The 15,668-nt window shown below is 46.1% G+C and overlaps 1 protein-coding gene across 9 annotated transcripts in view; it reads left to right on the plus strand.

The window, feature by feature from the left end:
- CYLD (CYLD lysine 63 deubiquitinase) overlaps positions 1–15,668 on the plus strand; it is a 1,796,774-nt gene that overhangs the window by 516,958 nt on the left and 1,264,148 nt on the right. For all 9 annotated transcript variants that reach the window (XM_069639469.1, XM_069639490.1, XM_069639472.1 and 6 more), the window contains one exon: positions 5,754–5,859. In XM_069639469.1, coding sequence (XP_069495570.1) covers positions 5,754–5,859 — 106 coding nt within the window. The remainder of the gene's footprint in view (positions 1–5,753; positions 5,860–15,668) is intronic.

Below are 15,668 nucleotides of genomic sequence, written 5' to 3' on the forward strand. Positions count from 1 at the left end.
GCACATTCAGGTAGTGCCTGGGCGCGAGGATGGCTATTCAATATGTGTTTAGCTGAGTGTAGGTAACATGACAGCTTGTTGATACAGGAATTGTTAAGCAGTGGTTCATGTCATTAATATTCAGGCTGTTACTGTGTCTGTATGTGTGGGTACTAAACAACCCTTGTTTAGTCAAAAGAAGAGGTTCCACTCAATTGCCACATTTAACCCCTTTTCAACTGTATCGAGACAGTAAATCCATTTTTGTTCCAACCTCCTCGGGGCTAGGTCTCGATCTCCTCCTCTGGGTCTGTTTCTCACAGTCTGTATAACCAGAATAGTTCTGTATATTTGTGTTTCTTAGATTTGAAATGTGCTACCATAGGTTTGTCATTTATTTGTTTTTTTGAGACATGACGTATGCTCGCAGATGCGTTGTCTAATCTCTCTCTTGCATTTTCCGATGTATAATAGTCCACAGGGGTATTTTATCACATAGATGCTCCACTTACTGAGGCAGTTAGTGAACGCTTTGTATTTCCATTGAAGTCCATTGCGGTCGATTTCTTTTAGGCCTTTCGTCATGCAACATACTGAACATTTTCCACATTTGTAATATCCTACCAATGGGTGTAAGTTCCAGAGACTCATCTGTGGGTTCTTCTTGGTTTGTGATATCGGATAGGTGTAGACCAAACGGTCTTTCAGGTTTTTACTGCATTTGAAGGCAAAGCGTGGTTTGGTAGGTTGAAACGTGTCTATTTTAAGAATATCCCAATAATGCAAGATAGCTCTTCTTATGTCGTTACTTATGGGGGAGTAGGTGGTTACAAAGGTCATTTTTTCTGTATGCTCTTCTCAAGTCCTTTTTGCTGAGGCAGGTTTGCCTGTTTGATTTCCTGGCTGTTTGCATGCTTTGCATATCATTTGTGAGGGGTAACCTCGTGCAGTGAGACGGTTACCTAAATCTTTGCTGTGTCGATCGTATTCCGGGAGGGTGGTACAGTTTCTTCTTGTACGCAAAATTGTCCATATGGGAGATTTTCCTGTAGGGCTGTGGATGAAAGCTAGTGTATGACAAGATTGTGTTCTTGTCCGATGGTTTCCTATATAGGGTAGTTGTTATTGAATTTCCTTCTGTTTTTTGAATGTCCAAGTCCAAGAATGGTATATGGGCATTGTCATAGTGCATGGTGAATTTTATGCATATATTTTGTCTATTTAGCCATGTGTGGAACAGGTGCAGTTGGACCAGAGAGCCTCTCAAAGCCATAAAGATGTCATCAATGTAACAATACCAGCATATTAGGTTAGATGCAAAGGGGACCTCATCACTGCAGATTTAAGTTCTTTCCAAGTTGTCCATACACAGGTTGGCCATATCTGGGGCAGAGGTTGCCCCCATGCTTGTACCGTGTATTTGTTGGTAAAATGTCCCTTGGTACATGAAGAAGTTTTCAGTTAAAGCTAGACGAACACACTCTAAAATGAAAGGGGTGGGTGTCGCCATATTTTCTCTTTTATCCAGATATGTCTTCAGTACTTGTATGCACTCTCCCTGCGGAATACTCGTATTAAGTGATTAGACGTCTAGTGTAACAAGGATGTTGTTTTCTAAGGTGATGGTATCCAACTGGTGTATCATGGCTGTTGTGTCTTGAATGAAGGATTTCATTTTTCTTACAAATGGCCGTAAGAATCTGAGGAGGCCATGGAGACGGGCTGTGCTATTGATCCTCTCATGCATGTGCAGTCTGTTTTTTGGGCAATGGCAACTGCGCCATATCCACTAATAGACCCTAAATTAGAGGAGTAATCCACCTCAGAGTCAGGACCTGCAGCACAAGGGCTGTTCTTCAGAGACCCCTTCACCAAGGAGATGCCGAAGTTTGTTAGCATATTTACAGCCCTGGAAAAAGCTCAATCCTCGATCAAGAGGGTATTTTCAACTAAGATTTCTCAGAGGGCCGGACGAAGCAGGGGCTGCTCTACTGGGCCATTCGCGCTGGCTAGAAGGTCACAGCAATATCGCTCAGCGAGCCAATACTGTCATGGTAAGAAGCCAGACACTTTCTTCCTCAACAAGGGCAGGTCCAGAGTCTGCAGCTGGAGACATCCCCCAAGGCAACCGCCACAACCTGCAGGTGGGTATGAATTACGCAGCACTGCACATTCTGGTAGGATGCAAGATGGTGCGTTTTGTGCAAGCTTGGGACACCTTATCTCGTGATGCGTGGGTCAGGACTACAGTCAGAGGGTTCCACCTGGAATTTGTTGCCAAACCCACACAAACTCAGCTGCCGCTCTAGACATAGAAGTGTGCAAGCTGCAACTGAAAGGAGCGATGCGGTTATGCCGAGATTGCCAGATGGGTTTTGTCAGCTGCCTGTTCTTAGTCCAGAGGAAAGAAAAAGTAAGCCAGTTTGAAAAACCTGAACAGGTTTATTCTATACCAGCACTTCAAAATGGAGGGCATACACGTGTGCAGGGACATCCTTCAGAGGGACTGGCTGATCCGCTTGGATTTGAAGGACGCATATATTGCAGTCCCTATCTTTCCACTGCACAGGGGTTTTCTGAGTTTATTCTTTGGGGAGAACACCTTTCAGGAGTTTGTGAGCCTGCCCTTTGGGCTATTCAAGCCATATTTCCTGGTCCATTGCATTACCGGGAGCTGCAGAGACTTGAGAGCAGCCATTTGAAGCGCAGTGTGTCATATAACCATCATGGGGTCCTATCTCCCGATGTGAGGGCGGAGCTAGATTGGTGGCTGACACACATGGAAGCCTGAAACGGAAGGGTGATAGTTGGGTCCGCAACAGATCTCGTCATAGTCAGACACCAGCAGAACAGCATTTCTCCCCTGTGCGAGATGCAGGCCTATCTCAACAGGGGGGAAATGGTCCTCTCGCAAACTAGAACTCCACATCAACTGTTTGGAGCTTCTAGCCGGGTCATTTGTGATTCGATCCTTCACCAAAGGCAGAGCAAGCTGCTGCATCCTCCTAAAGATGGACAATATATCAGCAGTCAGATACACCAGCCATCTGTGACTGACCAGGTCCAAGACCCTGGCAGAGTTAGCCAAGGACTTCTGCCTGCAACACCTGATCTCACTGACAGAGGAATACCTGTCCGGTCTGGTGAACAAGGTAGTGGATTAGAAAACCAGATTGCTAGTGGTTTACAGCAACTGGAAACTGTGCAGGCGGATTTTTCTCCATTTTTAGCACAGATGGGGACCTATAGAAAAAGATCTCTTTTTGCCTCCCGGCTGAACTCGCAACTTCCATAGTATTTCATTTTGAAGGCGGACCCAGCGGCAAAAGCAGTGGGTGCCTTCTTACAGCCTTGGGCCACGGGAGTGTGCTACGTGTTTCCTCCGTTCATCACGATAGCCCCTGTGTGGACCATGCAAGCCTGGTGTCCAGTTCTTCTGGAACTTTCATCAGATTTTCCAATCCTACTACCCCGCATCCATATATCTCAACTGGTCCGAAAGAGGAACAGCATCCTCTCATTCTGACTTGGAAGTTATATCTGGCAGCCTGGAGGATTTCAGGACAAGGTGGACAGTCACAGGCATTACGGCAAAGCAGTTTGCCTCATCAAGGATATCAGTTTGAAACGCAAAGTTAATTCCTGGGCGGCCTGGAACGACCGGTCCCATCCTGTTTCAGCATCTCTAGCGGAAGTTCTTAATTTCATGTCGGCTCTGGCTGAACGAGGATTGGCATACAGGACATTGAATGCTTATCGTTCAATGATTTCAGCCCGCACAATTTAGAGGACGTACTGCCGGTCGGCGGGCACCCGCTGGTATGTCTCATGCTAAAGGGAGTGCGCCTATCTATGCCGCCTCCAGCGTGATATGATGAACTGTGGGTCGTGAACAGAGTAAAAATGCGTTCCTGTCTTGGCCACAGAACTCGGGTGTCTCGCACAGCCCTTTTGGGTAAGTGACCGCTCTGCTATGCCTAGTGTCCTGTAGGAGAGTGTCTGAGGTTCACGCCCCAGATTTGCCCAGTAGAGTATACTTGCCTGACAGGGTAGTGTTCCATGTGTCCAGACACACACAGTGCAATGCGAGATTGATTTCTTACTCGGCTTTCAGAGACCATCCCAAACTGTGTGTAGTCAAATGTCTAAAAGCCTACTAGGCAATGGCGGACCAGTTAATAAAATAGAAAGAAGGGATCAGCTGTTGATAGTTATCCGCCAACCCCATAAAGCAGTGGCCGCTCCAACACTCGCCCGAAGGGTGCACTGGACGCTAGCTCAGGCGGAGATGGATACAGCCCACTTCGGTGCTCACTCGGTTAGAGGAGCCATGGCCTCACAAGCGTTCCAAGTAGGCGTCAGCGTGGAAGACGTTATGAAGATGGCGGATTGGTCCGGCGAGTCAGTCTCCTGGGATTTTTATTTCTGACCTATTGAGCAGCCAACATCGTTGTTTGTGAGTGCGTTTTAAACAAGCATAATGCTTGCATTCAGTCTTTCAGAAAAGTCTCAATTCTATTAAAGCCACTGAGGCAAGCATTCTTCCCACCCTCTATGATAATTTGCTCATACGAGTTAAGTGACAACTTACTGCCAGGAAATCATGGAGCTCTTTGTTAGGATATGTATTCAATCCATGTCTTGGGGGTTTCCCTGGGTATTTGTGCAACAAATGGTGTCGCCAGTGTATTTGTACAATAAGTGGATGTTATTAATGATTGAAGAGCAAATTTTTCTCTTCCCCAATGCCAGGGCCCCAGGTTAAATCCGGCTGAAGCGGTGCAGTGAGGCTAGGAGCAGCAACGGAGATCACAGTTGCAGAGTTTTCCGACCGTGTTCATAAAAGGAGGAATCTGCCTTTGCAGCGACGAAAGAGGAATAAGGAAATGGTCTGAGATGGACAGGATTGGAGGGTCAGGGTCAGGTTCACATGATCAGTGGCCTAGCTGTAGTGCTGCAAAAGACTTTCAATGTATTTCAGTTATGTTTGTCTTTGTTGGTTGACGAATTCAGCAAGCAAGCATTGTTTAAGTTGTTATGTTATAAAGTTATGCTTGGCATAAATCTAGCTGCTTGAGCTTCTAATAAAGAAAGCGAAGCATAATGCTCTCCTCCGTGTCTTTAATAGAATCAAGACTTTTCTGAAAGTTATTGTGGAAAATCTTCATTCTGTTTCGCAGTGAGACTGATTTTATTTATTTTTTAATAGTAAAAAGAGAAACTAAGGATTGAGCACATTGGATCTTTGTTTTCCCTGCTTTATAATCAATTGAGGCTTTCTCATCTCAATTATTTATAGAACATGCTGCTACTAGTTTAATGTGCATGCCTGAAATGCAAAACGTAACTTTAGGATTTAATGTTTTTCAGTGCAGTAAGGGACATGCATTTGTTGTTGTGGAAAGATGCAGCTGTTCCTTTTTTGCTGCTTTTATGTTGGAGTTTATCTGCATTTACAGATGTTTGTGATCTGTTCTTTTACAGGCTACCCATTCCATGACTGGAAATATTTTCATTTCAACATTTTTCATTTAGATACAATAAGTCCATCCCCAGTAAATGTTTTAACCCTATTGTAACTTGCACAAATAACCTCTCTACTCTTTCTCCAGACCCATAAAAAAACATCCGAATGTAGTATGGAATGCTTTTAAGATTTGTACTTACTGTTGGAATACATGATGCATGCTGATTGTCATGTGTTTATGAATGGCAAATGATGCGAATAGGCACTTCAGGACCTTTGCACAATAAACCTTGGGTTTCGATTTCAGGATAATCCAATTGGAAACTGGGATGGAAGATATAGTGGAATACAGCTGTGTAGTTTTGCCAGTGTTGAAAGCACTCTTCTTCTACACATAAATGATATAATCCCAGGTAAGATTTGATCAGTATTATGTCAAGATTTAGGGAAAATCCTCAGCTCTTGCTGGATTGTATACAATGCTGGTTGTGTAAAGTTTGCCGACTTTACCAGATCTTGTAATTTTGGAAAGTAGAGCCTACCTTTGATTCCTGGACCTGAATTATTTCACCCATATCAAATCTATGCAAATATGAATGTTTTGTATGGTATGAAGCCTGTTTCCAAACCAACCTCTTTTGTGGTACGGGTCTCCTACTTGAAAATGCCCATTCTACACTGAGTAGGTCCTCTCCCAGCTACATTGTATTTCCAAGTCTCGCCTGTCTGCCTCACGTCAACGGGACTCCAGTAGTTCTCTCCCTGGCGTGACTTCCCTCATTATGTTTCAGAATCCCCATTGACGCTCAAGCTATCCTACTCCTCCTAGACCTTTCAGCAGCCTTCGACTTGGTCGAGCATAAAATACTTTGTAACCACCTCTCTTCTGCCGCCCATTTCTCCCCCTCTGCTGTCACGTGGATACAGTCCTTCTTGGCCAACAGAACCATGAAGGTCTTTTCCCCTGTGGCAGCAGCAGACCCTATCCCCATCACCTGTGGTGTCCCACAGGGCTCATGCGTTTCCCCCACCTTATATAATATCTTTACAAAGCCTCTCTTTGATAAATTGGATCGCCTGGGTGTCACCTATACAAACTACGCGGATGACACCCAGATACTCCTCACTATCTCCGGCAATTACAATACTGATGTTACCAGGATCAATGAAATCTTCTCCGCCATTCAGGCGGGGATGGCCACACATGGCCTCTGCCTGAATGACGAGAAGACTGAATTGCTCATTGTTGGTTCACCGAACAATTTACAAAAATTGAGCCCCAACTACTCCAAAATCATCATCGATGGAAACACCATCCCTGTCGCCAAAAATGTGAAAACACTTAGCTTCTATCTTGATGCCAATACCAACCTCACCAAGCAAGTCAACTCGACTGCCTCAGCCACCGCTTATACAGGAAAACTAATTTGAGCTGGCAGACCATTTCTCTCCAACAACAGCTGCCTTACGCTAGCTAGAGCTCTCATACAATCTAAGTTAGACTACTGCAACAGTCTCTACCTAGGTGCCAACCAAGCTATAATTAGTAAACTCCAAGTCCTGCAAAATACGAGTAGCACTAAACATTCCTAGGCAAGAGCGTATCTCTGCTACCAGAATCACATGCAAATGGCTTACCATTCAACAAAAAATTGACCTAAAAACTCTCTGCCTCACCTACAAAGCTCTCAACCACCTAGCCCCCCCCACCTCACCAACAAATTCACCATGAAGCAGTCCATCAGAACTACTAGATCCTCCAACACCTTATGTCTCACGGTGCCCAGATTTACTTTTAAAAGAGCTGGAGGCTCGAGCTTCACTGTCCTCGCCTCCCTACTCTGGAAATCCCTGCCACTGAACATCAATGCGGCAAAATCCTTCCAGTCTTGCAGGAAACTTGCCATTGGATGGCTACTGACAAAAAGTCAACATTAAGCCAGACATAGCTACTATTTGTATATACTGTACATGCCTCATTTATGTCATTACTGGATGTTTTTTTTATTGCCACTGTCTGTATATTCTGTACATAACCCTTGCTATAGAGTATTACTGTTAATAACCATGTATTGTGCTTTGTAACCTGTACTAGCGCCCTTTTACTCCCGGATCCAGAGCGCTTTATAAATAAATAAAACAAAACAAACAAACAAACACATCCTACCTCGCCCACAGACGAGGTATGCACTATTCTCCTGAAAAATAGGTCAAAGCTTCCCAGCCCAGGGCAAAAGACAACCCGGTTGTTGTGTATGAAACTCCCAGAGCCAACACAAATGACTCTCTGCATTTGCAGGTCACAGTGGAAACGAAGTGGATAGTATACATTTTATTTTATTTATTTATACATTTATAGTATAATTCAGCAACATAAAGGCTTTTTATACACAAACATTAAAATTAAAAGGTGTTTACACAGTTTTGATAGGCAATAAATACATGAGGACATCTTAAAACCACCAAACTAAAAGGAAATTTCAATTTGCATCATCTTGACACAATGAATAATTGTCTTTAAAACCACCAAGCTAAGAGAACATTTCCATTAACATCATCTTGACATAATGAATAAATATATCATACCAACCCTAAGATAAAATGTACAGCATACAATCCATTCTTTGTATCACCTCGATTACTCATCGTACCTAAAATATATTAATCATCTGGAGTATACCCTCCACCCTTCCCCACAACGTAGACAAATAATATATTAAATTCACGTAATTGAGAAAATCAGCCCAAATGTCCTATGGGCTAGTATACTTGTTCCATATGCAAGTAGGAAGAAACACCAAATGTTATGGAGAACTTCACACTCAATGAGATGCTTGGCCATTTCTAGGTCTGATGCACCACACATTGTACACCCAAACTGGGATTTGTCTAGCCTAATCCGACTTGCATTCACCTCAAGTGTATTTGCCATGTTGGATTTAATACACATATATTTACTGACTATCCAATTATATGGGTATGCAGTCAAATACCCGTACCCAGGGAACTTACTTGGTGTGAGTCGTATTCCCCACTCAAGCTCTTCACAGCTAAGTTGACTAAGGACTGCTCCATGTCACTATTAAGGATGTTTTATTATATTTTTGGAGCGCACTCAGTTTTACATAGAGATAATTGTCTGGAATGCACCCAAATCTCAACACCCAAACATAGTACTCCCTGGTATATAGTCATTGTCCTATAACCCGGATCTTCAATCCTGGTCAACATATAATTAAGATTCATTAAGGTTTTTTCAGCTGAATGTTCCCCTATTAGAAACACTTTAATGGTGTTCAGATTCAGGGTGCAAGTCACTGAATGCAGTTTCATCTCCAACAAAATGAACTCAATAAGAGTAGAGGAGAGGGAGCCTAAGCAGCATTTTAAACAACGCCTTTCAATCAAAGCTAATATGGCCGAGTGCTTGCTAACCAAAATCTCTGCACCGTACATGAAGGCTGTGCGTATTTTGGCCTTATAAAGTTCTACCAGACTCTTCAACGAAAAGCCTAAATGTTCCTTTGGAAAGTGCAGAATGCCAGCTGTTAATTGTTTAACTTAGAGACCAACCGTTCAAGATGGAAAATCCAGGCAAGAGGCTGGTCAAAAATGAGGCCTAGACATATTTACAAACATGCTCAATATCATTCCTACAGATTTTCAATGTAAGCTCATTTCTCGGCTTTGATTTATGTTGCTAAAAACCATGGCCTTTGTTTTTGATAAGTTGTTTACTCGGTCATTGGCTTCCGAGGAATGACCCAGTTTATTTAAAGAACCCTGTAACCCACTAGGATTGGAGTCTAGGAAGACAAAATAATCTTCGTAACCCATCCAGGGCATCTTGGTAGTCCCCATCCTTGGGGGAAATTAATTGCTAGAGTCCAACTGAGCCGAAAGGTCAAAGATAAAATTAAACAATAGCTGGGCCAAGATGCACCTTTGTTTATAGACCTACATGAGTGTGAATCAATTCAGACGTTGCACCATTATTGGTAATCCTAACAGTAACTTTAGTGTCTGTATGCAAAGCAATTAGCATTTTAAGTAATCCAGCAGATATCCCCCAATTAGCCTATTTTGTCCATAGCTTTTCGCAGCAGACCGGATGAATTGTGCCTCAGCGATGACGAGGCATAGTTAATCCTAATAGGAAACCAATCTAAACTAAACAAACTACCTAAAGAATACACATCCTTCAACATTGATGGCAACACTATTAATGTATCTAATGAAATAAAGACGCTGGGAGTCTACATTGACTCCTACCCTTAGCATACAGGTTAATGCCATTGTCTCATCAGCAGCCTACATGTCTAAATCTATCAGATTAAGTAGACCTTTCCTCTCGACAGATAACAGTATCCTCTGGAGGATAGATTACTGTTATTCCCTATTTGCAGGATCTAGTACCAGGAACATCAAAAAACTCCAAACTGTACAAAATAATGCCACGAGGGCCGCTCTAAATATACCTTAGAACGAGCACATCTCGTCCACCAGACGACATATTCATTGGCTTTCGGTCCAGGATATGATCATATTTAAAATCCTTACTTCTGATGTTTGTTAATCCGCTTAGAATCACATGCTGTGCATATGGTCCGACATCCAGTGGTAACCGCAGAGTATTGCATCTTGTCTTTCGGGGACTGAAAGGGGACATCGGCATAGGCTTGTCTGTAACACTATCCCTATCGTGACGTGTAGTGTACCCAAAATCCCTCACGCGCCGAGATCCCTCAGATAGTTTTTTCCGCCCAGATAACTGGTCGCCCTATAGCAGAGCTCCTACAGAAGAGACATTGTTTATCTAATACAAACTTGTCTGTTATTCCCCGTTAAGTCACTTCGGTCACAAGAATATCTTCGACGAAGACGGCGGGGGATTCGTCTACGGCGGTGGTATTCGGTGCTTAAGATCCAGCAGCCGGAATTTCCACATGGTCAGGCCCTCTTGTCGGCCTTTACAGTAGGGAGAGTGGGCTTGGGGTGGCCATATTTTCGGTATGTCTTTCCTCCTTTCCTTTTTGGTCTCGTCATCTTCCCCTTTGGCTATGGAAAGGACTCCTTTTAGGTTCTGCCCTAAGTGTAGGGTCAGATATCCTTGGAAGGCTGACACTGGACGTGCAACGCCTGTCTCCCCTTAGATCATGACGAAAAGCGGTGTGCGACCTGCAAACTCCTTCGGCCTAAGACCCTTAAGGAGCACTGTGTAAAGCGGTGGGCCGCGTATGGTATGTCGCAGGTGGAACCCCCTTCCCCCACCGCCGCACCCGCTGAGAGTGATGGGGGCACCTCAGATTACCAAACATCCATTGCGGATGTGATAGTTCTAGGTCCGCCACGCCCGTCCCCAACCCTTTAAGGCCTGACTTTGGTCTCGCTTCAGGGACAACACCCGGCGACAGGGGCGTACAAACGCATCTCACTAAGCATACAACCCCTACACCGGTTTCGACGTCCTCGTCGAAAAAGGTGAGAGCGCCAACAGGGCCGCTGAAAATTTCGACGGTTTCCTCGGATCGCGCAGATCCAAAGCCTTCCCCTCCTCCGCAGCAGTGTCTTGCAACTGGGCAATCTAAAACAAGTAAGGGCGCTACTCCAAAAATTTCACACGTCGAAGCGTGGAAATCCGACGCTGCGACGGTCCCGAAAGCCGTGGTAGGCCCGAAAGCTATGACTAGGCCTCTAGTCCAAAAACCGTCCGCTAGGCCCTCTAACGCAGCGGAAGGTAAATCACCTGCCGATAGACCTACCGATAGACCATCGGAACAATTATCTTTTGACGATTCAGCGGTTATCGAAGTCGGCATCGAGAGGATTACGGCGGCGGTGGGGCTTTTCCCGGTTCTGCCTAAAATCAAGGGGCAAGCCGTGGGAAAATCTTTGGATGCGGTTTGGGGCCCCAATTCTCACAATGCTTATGAAGATAGCCAAGAGCCTCTTTCCGACACCCTAAGAGACTCGTTTCGGCGCCATAAGGCGGAAGACAATGTTTTCCACCCATAGGCCCGTCTGGGTCTTCTAAATGGACTAGAGAGAAATTTGAAGGGTGTATGGACCGGCTGGAGAGAATTATCAGTTTTTCTGATCATCCATCCCCGAAAAAAGGTCTTGTGGAGAGCCTAACCCTTACATTTCTTCTCACTATCAAGAAGAGCAGCCTTCTGTCTCATTCCAGCATGAAGACATTGTCCACATGGACACCTATAGGGACATTTACAATGAAAAGGAAGAGGCTTCATTTCTACAGAATTATGAAGAAGAACAGAAGGGTGCCACAGACAATTGGGAAGAAACCCAGCAAGAGGGAACTGACCCATGGACACTGCCACATCAAGATCAGGACACTGATGTTTTTTTGTCTGGATTCCCCTCCGTTCACCCCGGCTCGTCGGGCCTCACCTGTAGATGACCAGGTGCCCTTCATGTTGAAAATGGCAGCTGAACATTTTCATATCTCTACTCAAGAGGCAGTGCTGGAGCAGGATTTTGTAGAGGACATCCTTAAGGAAAAACCTCCATCTAGCCAAGCCATTCCACTCCTTCATTTCATCAAGAGAAGGCTGGGTCCTTCCTTGGTATCACTAGCTCAAATCTGGGCAGTGACCCAAGAGTGGAAAAATTGTTTCGGCCGTCTCCTTCTGACCCTCTATACATTAGAGGGCACGCCATCCCCGACTCTCTGGTAGTGACTACCACCCGAAAAAGTGCAGGGGTACTCCTTGCCACGGGGGACTCCTGGCAGTGCAGCTCTTCCTGTTTTTGGTTCGGTGTACAGACCCATGGGATACCCTTGTGGCACCCATGGGTGGGGGTGCAACCCTGTGCCCCTAGTATATGTTTTTGGGCACCTGTGTGTGGCCCACAGAGCAGGGTATGGGCTGGTGGCAGCTCCATGCTGAACTTGACAAGTGTTCTGAGTATACTCCATTTTGGGATACCCAGGCCCTGCCATTGGAATCAGTTGATTCCTGATAGGAAACAAGATGGCCCCTGTGGCCTCTTGCTTTCTATTGCCTGTAACCTTGTTTTCCCAAAGTCCTGGGAAGCCCTAACTCTGTCCCTTCCCCCTGACTGGCTGTTGTGTGGAAGTTCCATATATGATGTTGTTGTGAAGTCCAAGCCAGCCTGGCTGGAGCCTTCCCAGTGACTGTATGTTGTGGGTACACCCTGTGGGTGGGACCTGGGTGAATGGAGTGTGTGACCAATATGCACTTCTTGTTGTGGATGTCTGGTTTCTGGTATGAGAGACAAAGAATGAAACAGCCCTGCCCAAAACTGGCATGAATGCAGTGTGTAGTGTTGAATGGCTGGGTACTTGTCCCAATCCACATTCCTTGTTGTGAGTGTCTGAGAGGCAGGAGTGTGGCCTGAATGCACTGTATGCCTGATTCACTGACTGCATGAATGCCCTTCTGTATGATTGGCTGCTGAGTGTGACCCAGCAGTGTGGATGAGAGACAGAATAGTATATCTGGGGACCTTGCACCACTGGAAATTGTTCAGAAGCTCAGTTGACACTTGAAGAATAACTGGAACTGCTTATCCTCGACGACCAGCTGGAAGAAGAAGAACTGCTGCTGCATTTGCTTCGACCTGATCCGAAAGCTGTCGAGTTCGTTGAGGACTGATCTGAGAGAGGACCTGGTTTGGCGCCCTCTTCCCGTGCTCCGAGGGACCATCGAGCACCGCTAACCTTCGCCAAAGCTCCCTGGACCTCAGACCCTCAAAAGGCTGCCGACCGGAGACCGGGACCGCCGAGGAGAACGAAGTGAAGCACCCGGACATTGACGCCGTCGTAGTCCATTGCCGTCGACCAGGGTTCGGAGTATCGCCGTAACCGCTGGAGGCCCGGCGAAGCCGTGTTGCCCAGAAGAGGGGACAGCTTGACCGCTCCTTTGCCTAAGGACTCCCTTGTCCGCACCGTCGACCGCTTTATCCCGCCGGAGAAATTCTAGGATGCCGACGCGCCAAGGAGAATCCGCCGGTGGGGTTTCCCTCCACCCAAAGACCACAAAGACTTTGACGACTCGATGCCCTTGTCGGGCCACAGTTCTTCAGAAACTCTTTGCGGTCCTGAGCTATCAATCGCTGAGGTGCCCCGCTCACCTCATCCTCACAGGACGTCGCCGACGAGCACCGCCTGGATCGAGGCCGTGGTCTTGGCACCCTCGAACTTTTCATCGACGCTGTCGACACCAAGTTCACCTTCTTCGACGCCTCTCGACGATCCGTAGCTCCTGCTTTAAAGGGAGTACTCAAGAAGGATCTATCAACGCCTCTTCGAAGAACTCTGCTCCACCAGGTACATTTGGGGGGTAGAAACATTATAGAAGGAAATAAGACTTATAGAACAATATGTGGACTGGGCTTGTGTTATATCTTTATTTTACAGGTTGCCCAGGTGGGGGGGATCTCCACACAGAACTGTGTCTAGTGGTAGGGGCCAGTATTCTGCCAATTGTTCTAACCAACTGCTTTCCTCTTATGTCTATTGTTGGTTGCCTTTATTAAGTGATCTGTGTGACATTTGACCAGAGTATAGTTGATGCACTTTAATGAGATCTGATAATAATTGTGGTAACACTTTAGAACTGTATATATTTGCCATTGTTGATTTTCTGAGCACAAAGTGAGTAATTGTGATAGTGTACATAACCTTGAATATTAATTATATAAAGACTGTGTTTTAACTAATACAGTGTGTGGACATTCCTTTGTGGGGGCCTGGGGACTATACTGTACTTAAGAACCAGCCTGCATCACCTCTTGAGAAGCTAGGCCTTGATTGCTCGACCAGCGCTACCCTATAGAGAATCTTGGCTGGGGTCCTCTGTGCCTCTCCGCTGCCATATAGAGAGCAGAAGTACAGATCCCCCCTCCAGTCTTTACACATACTACCCTTCAAGGGGTCAGCGATGCGGCAAAGGCAGAGGCCCCAATCCTAGAGGAGCCTAGTCTCTGGTCAAAAATGACCACCAGATCCAGGTCCCCTCCCATGTCACCCCGTCGGGGGGGGCGATTAACATCTTTCCTCACGGCATGGGAGGGGATGACTTCAGACCAGTGGGTCATAAAGATGGTCGTCCACGGGTACTGCGTGGAATTCGTCCGACCTCCACAATTCAGACCGCCGCGCTCACAGCGCCTTTCACCGGACCAGCTGGAGATCCTGAATCAAGAGGTGGAAGTGCTGCTGGGAAAGGACGCCATAGAAGCTGTCCCTATTCTTCAGGTAAACAAGGGTATTTATTCAGTGTACTTCCTTGTACCCACAAAAAGGACCTCACCCTGCGCCCTGTTCTAGACCTGCGCCCAGTGAACAAGTTCATAAAACCCCAGAAGTTTTGCATGGTAACTCTACAAGAAGTGATCCCACTGCTAAAACAGGGGGAATACATGGCAACATTGGACATGAAAGATGCATACTTTCATATTTCAATGTTGCCAGCGCACAGGAAATATCTAAGGTTCATGATAGAAGCAGGCATTACCAATTCAAGGTACTCCCCTTCGGCATTGCCTCAGCGCCAAGGCAGGCATTACCAATTCAAGGTACTCCCCTTCGGCATTGCCTCAGCGCCAAGGGTGTTTACCAAGGTCCTGGCAGTGGCTGCAGCACACCTGTGCGTCCCAGTTTACCCTTACCTCGACGACTGGCTTATCACATTGGACCCAAAAAACAGTAGATCTTCTCTCCAGTCTGAGTTTCTCAATCAACGAGAAGAAATCCAGTCTAGTCCCCAGTCAAACAAAACAAATTCTGGGAGTTCTAATTCAGACGGAAGACGGTCTCGTCTTCCCCTCCAACGAGAGGGTTCAGAACATGCTTTTTCAGATTCCTCAATATGTAGCCAGTCGGGAGGTGACGGTGCGCAAGGCCATGCGCTTGCTAGGAATTATGGCGTTGTGCATATACTTGGTTCCCCACGCGCGGCTGCGCATGCGTCCCATGCAAGAATGCCTCAACAACCAGTGGTGTTAGGCCAGCGGATAATGGGAAGATCTGGTAATTATCTCACCAGCCCTCGTTCTCTCTCTGCAGTCGTGTTCAAGAGAAGACCTCTTGAAATGGAAAACCTTCACCACCCCTGCAGTGGAAGCCACTCTCATGACAGACGCATCTCTCACGGGGTGGGGGGCTCACCTGCTTCAGCAGACAGCGCACAGAGTGTGGTCCCCTCAAGTAGCGTCCGACCATATAAACTTACTG

This window comes from Ambystoma mexicanum, chromosome 1q (genome assembly GCF_040938575.1).
Source record: "Ambystoma mexicanum isolate Mex_15411 chromosome 1q, UKY_AmexF1_1, whole genome shotgun sequence".
Lineage (NCBI taxonomy): Eukaryota > Metazoa > Chordata > Amphibia > Caudata > Ambystomatidae > Ambystoma > Ambystoma mexicanum.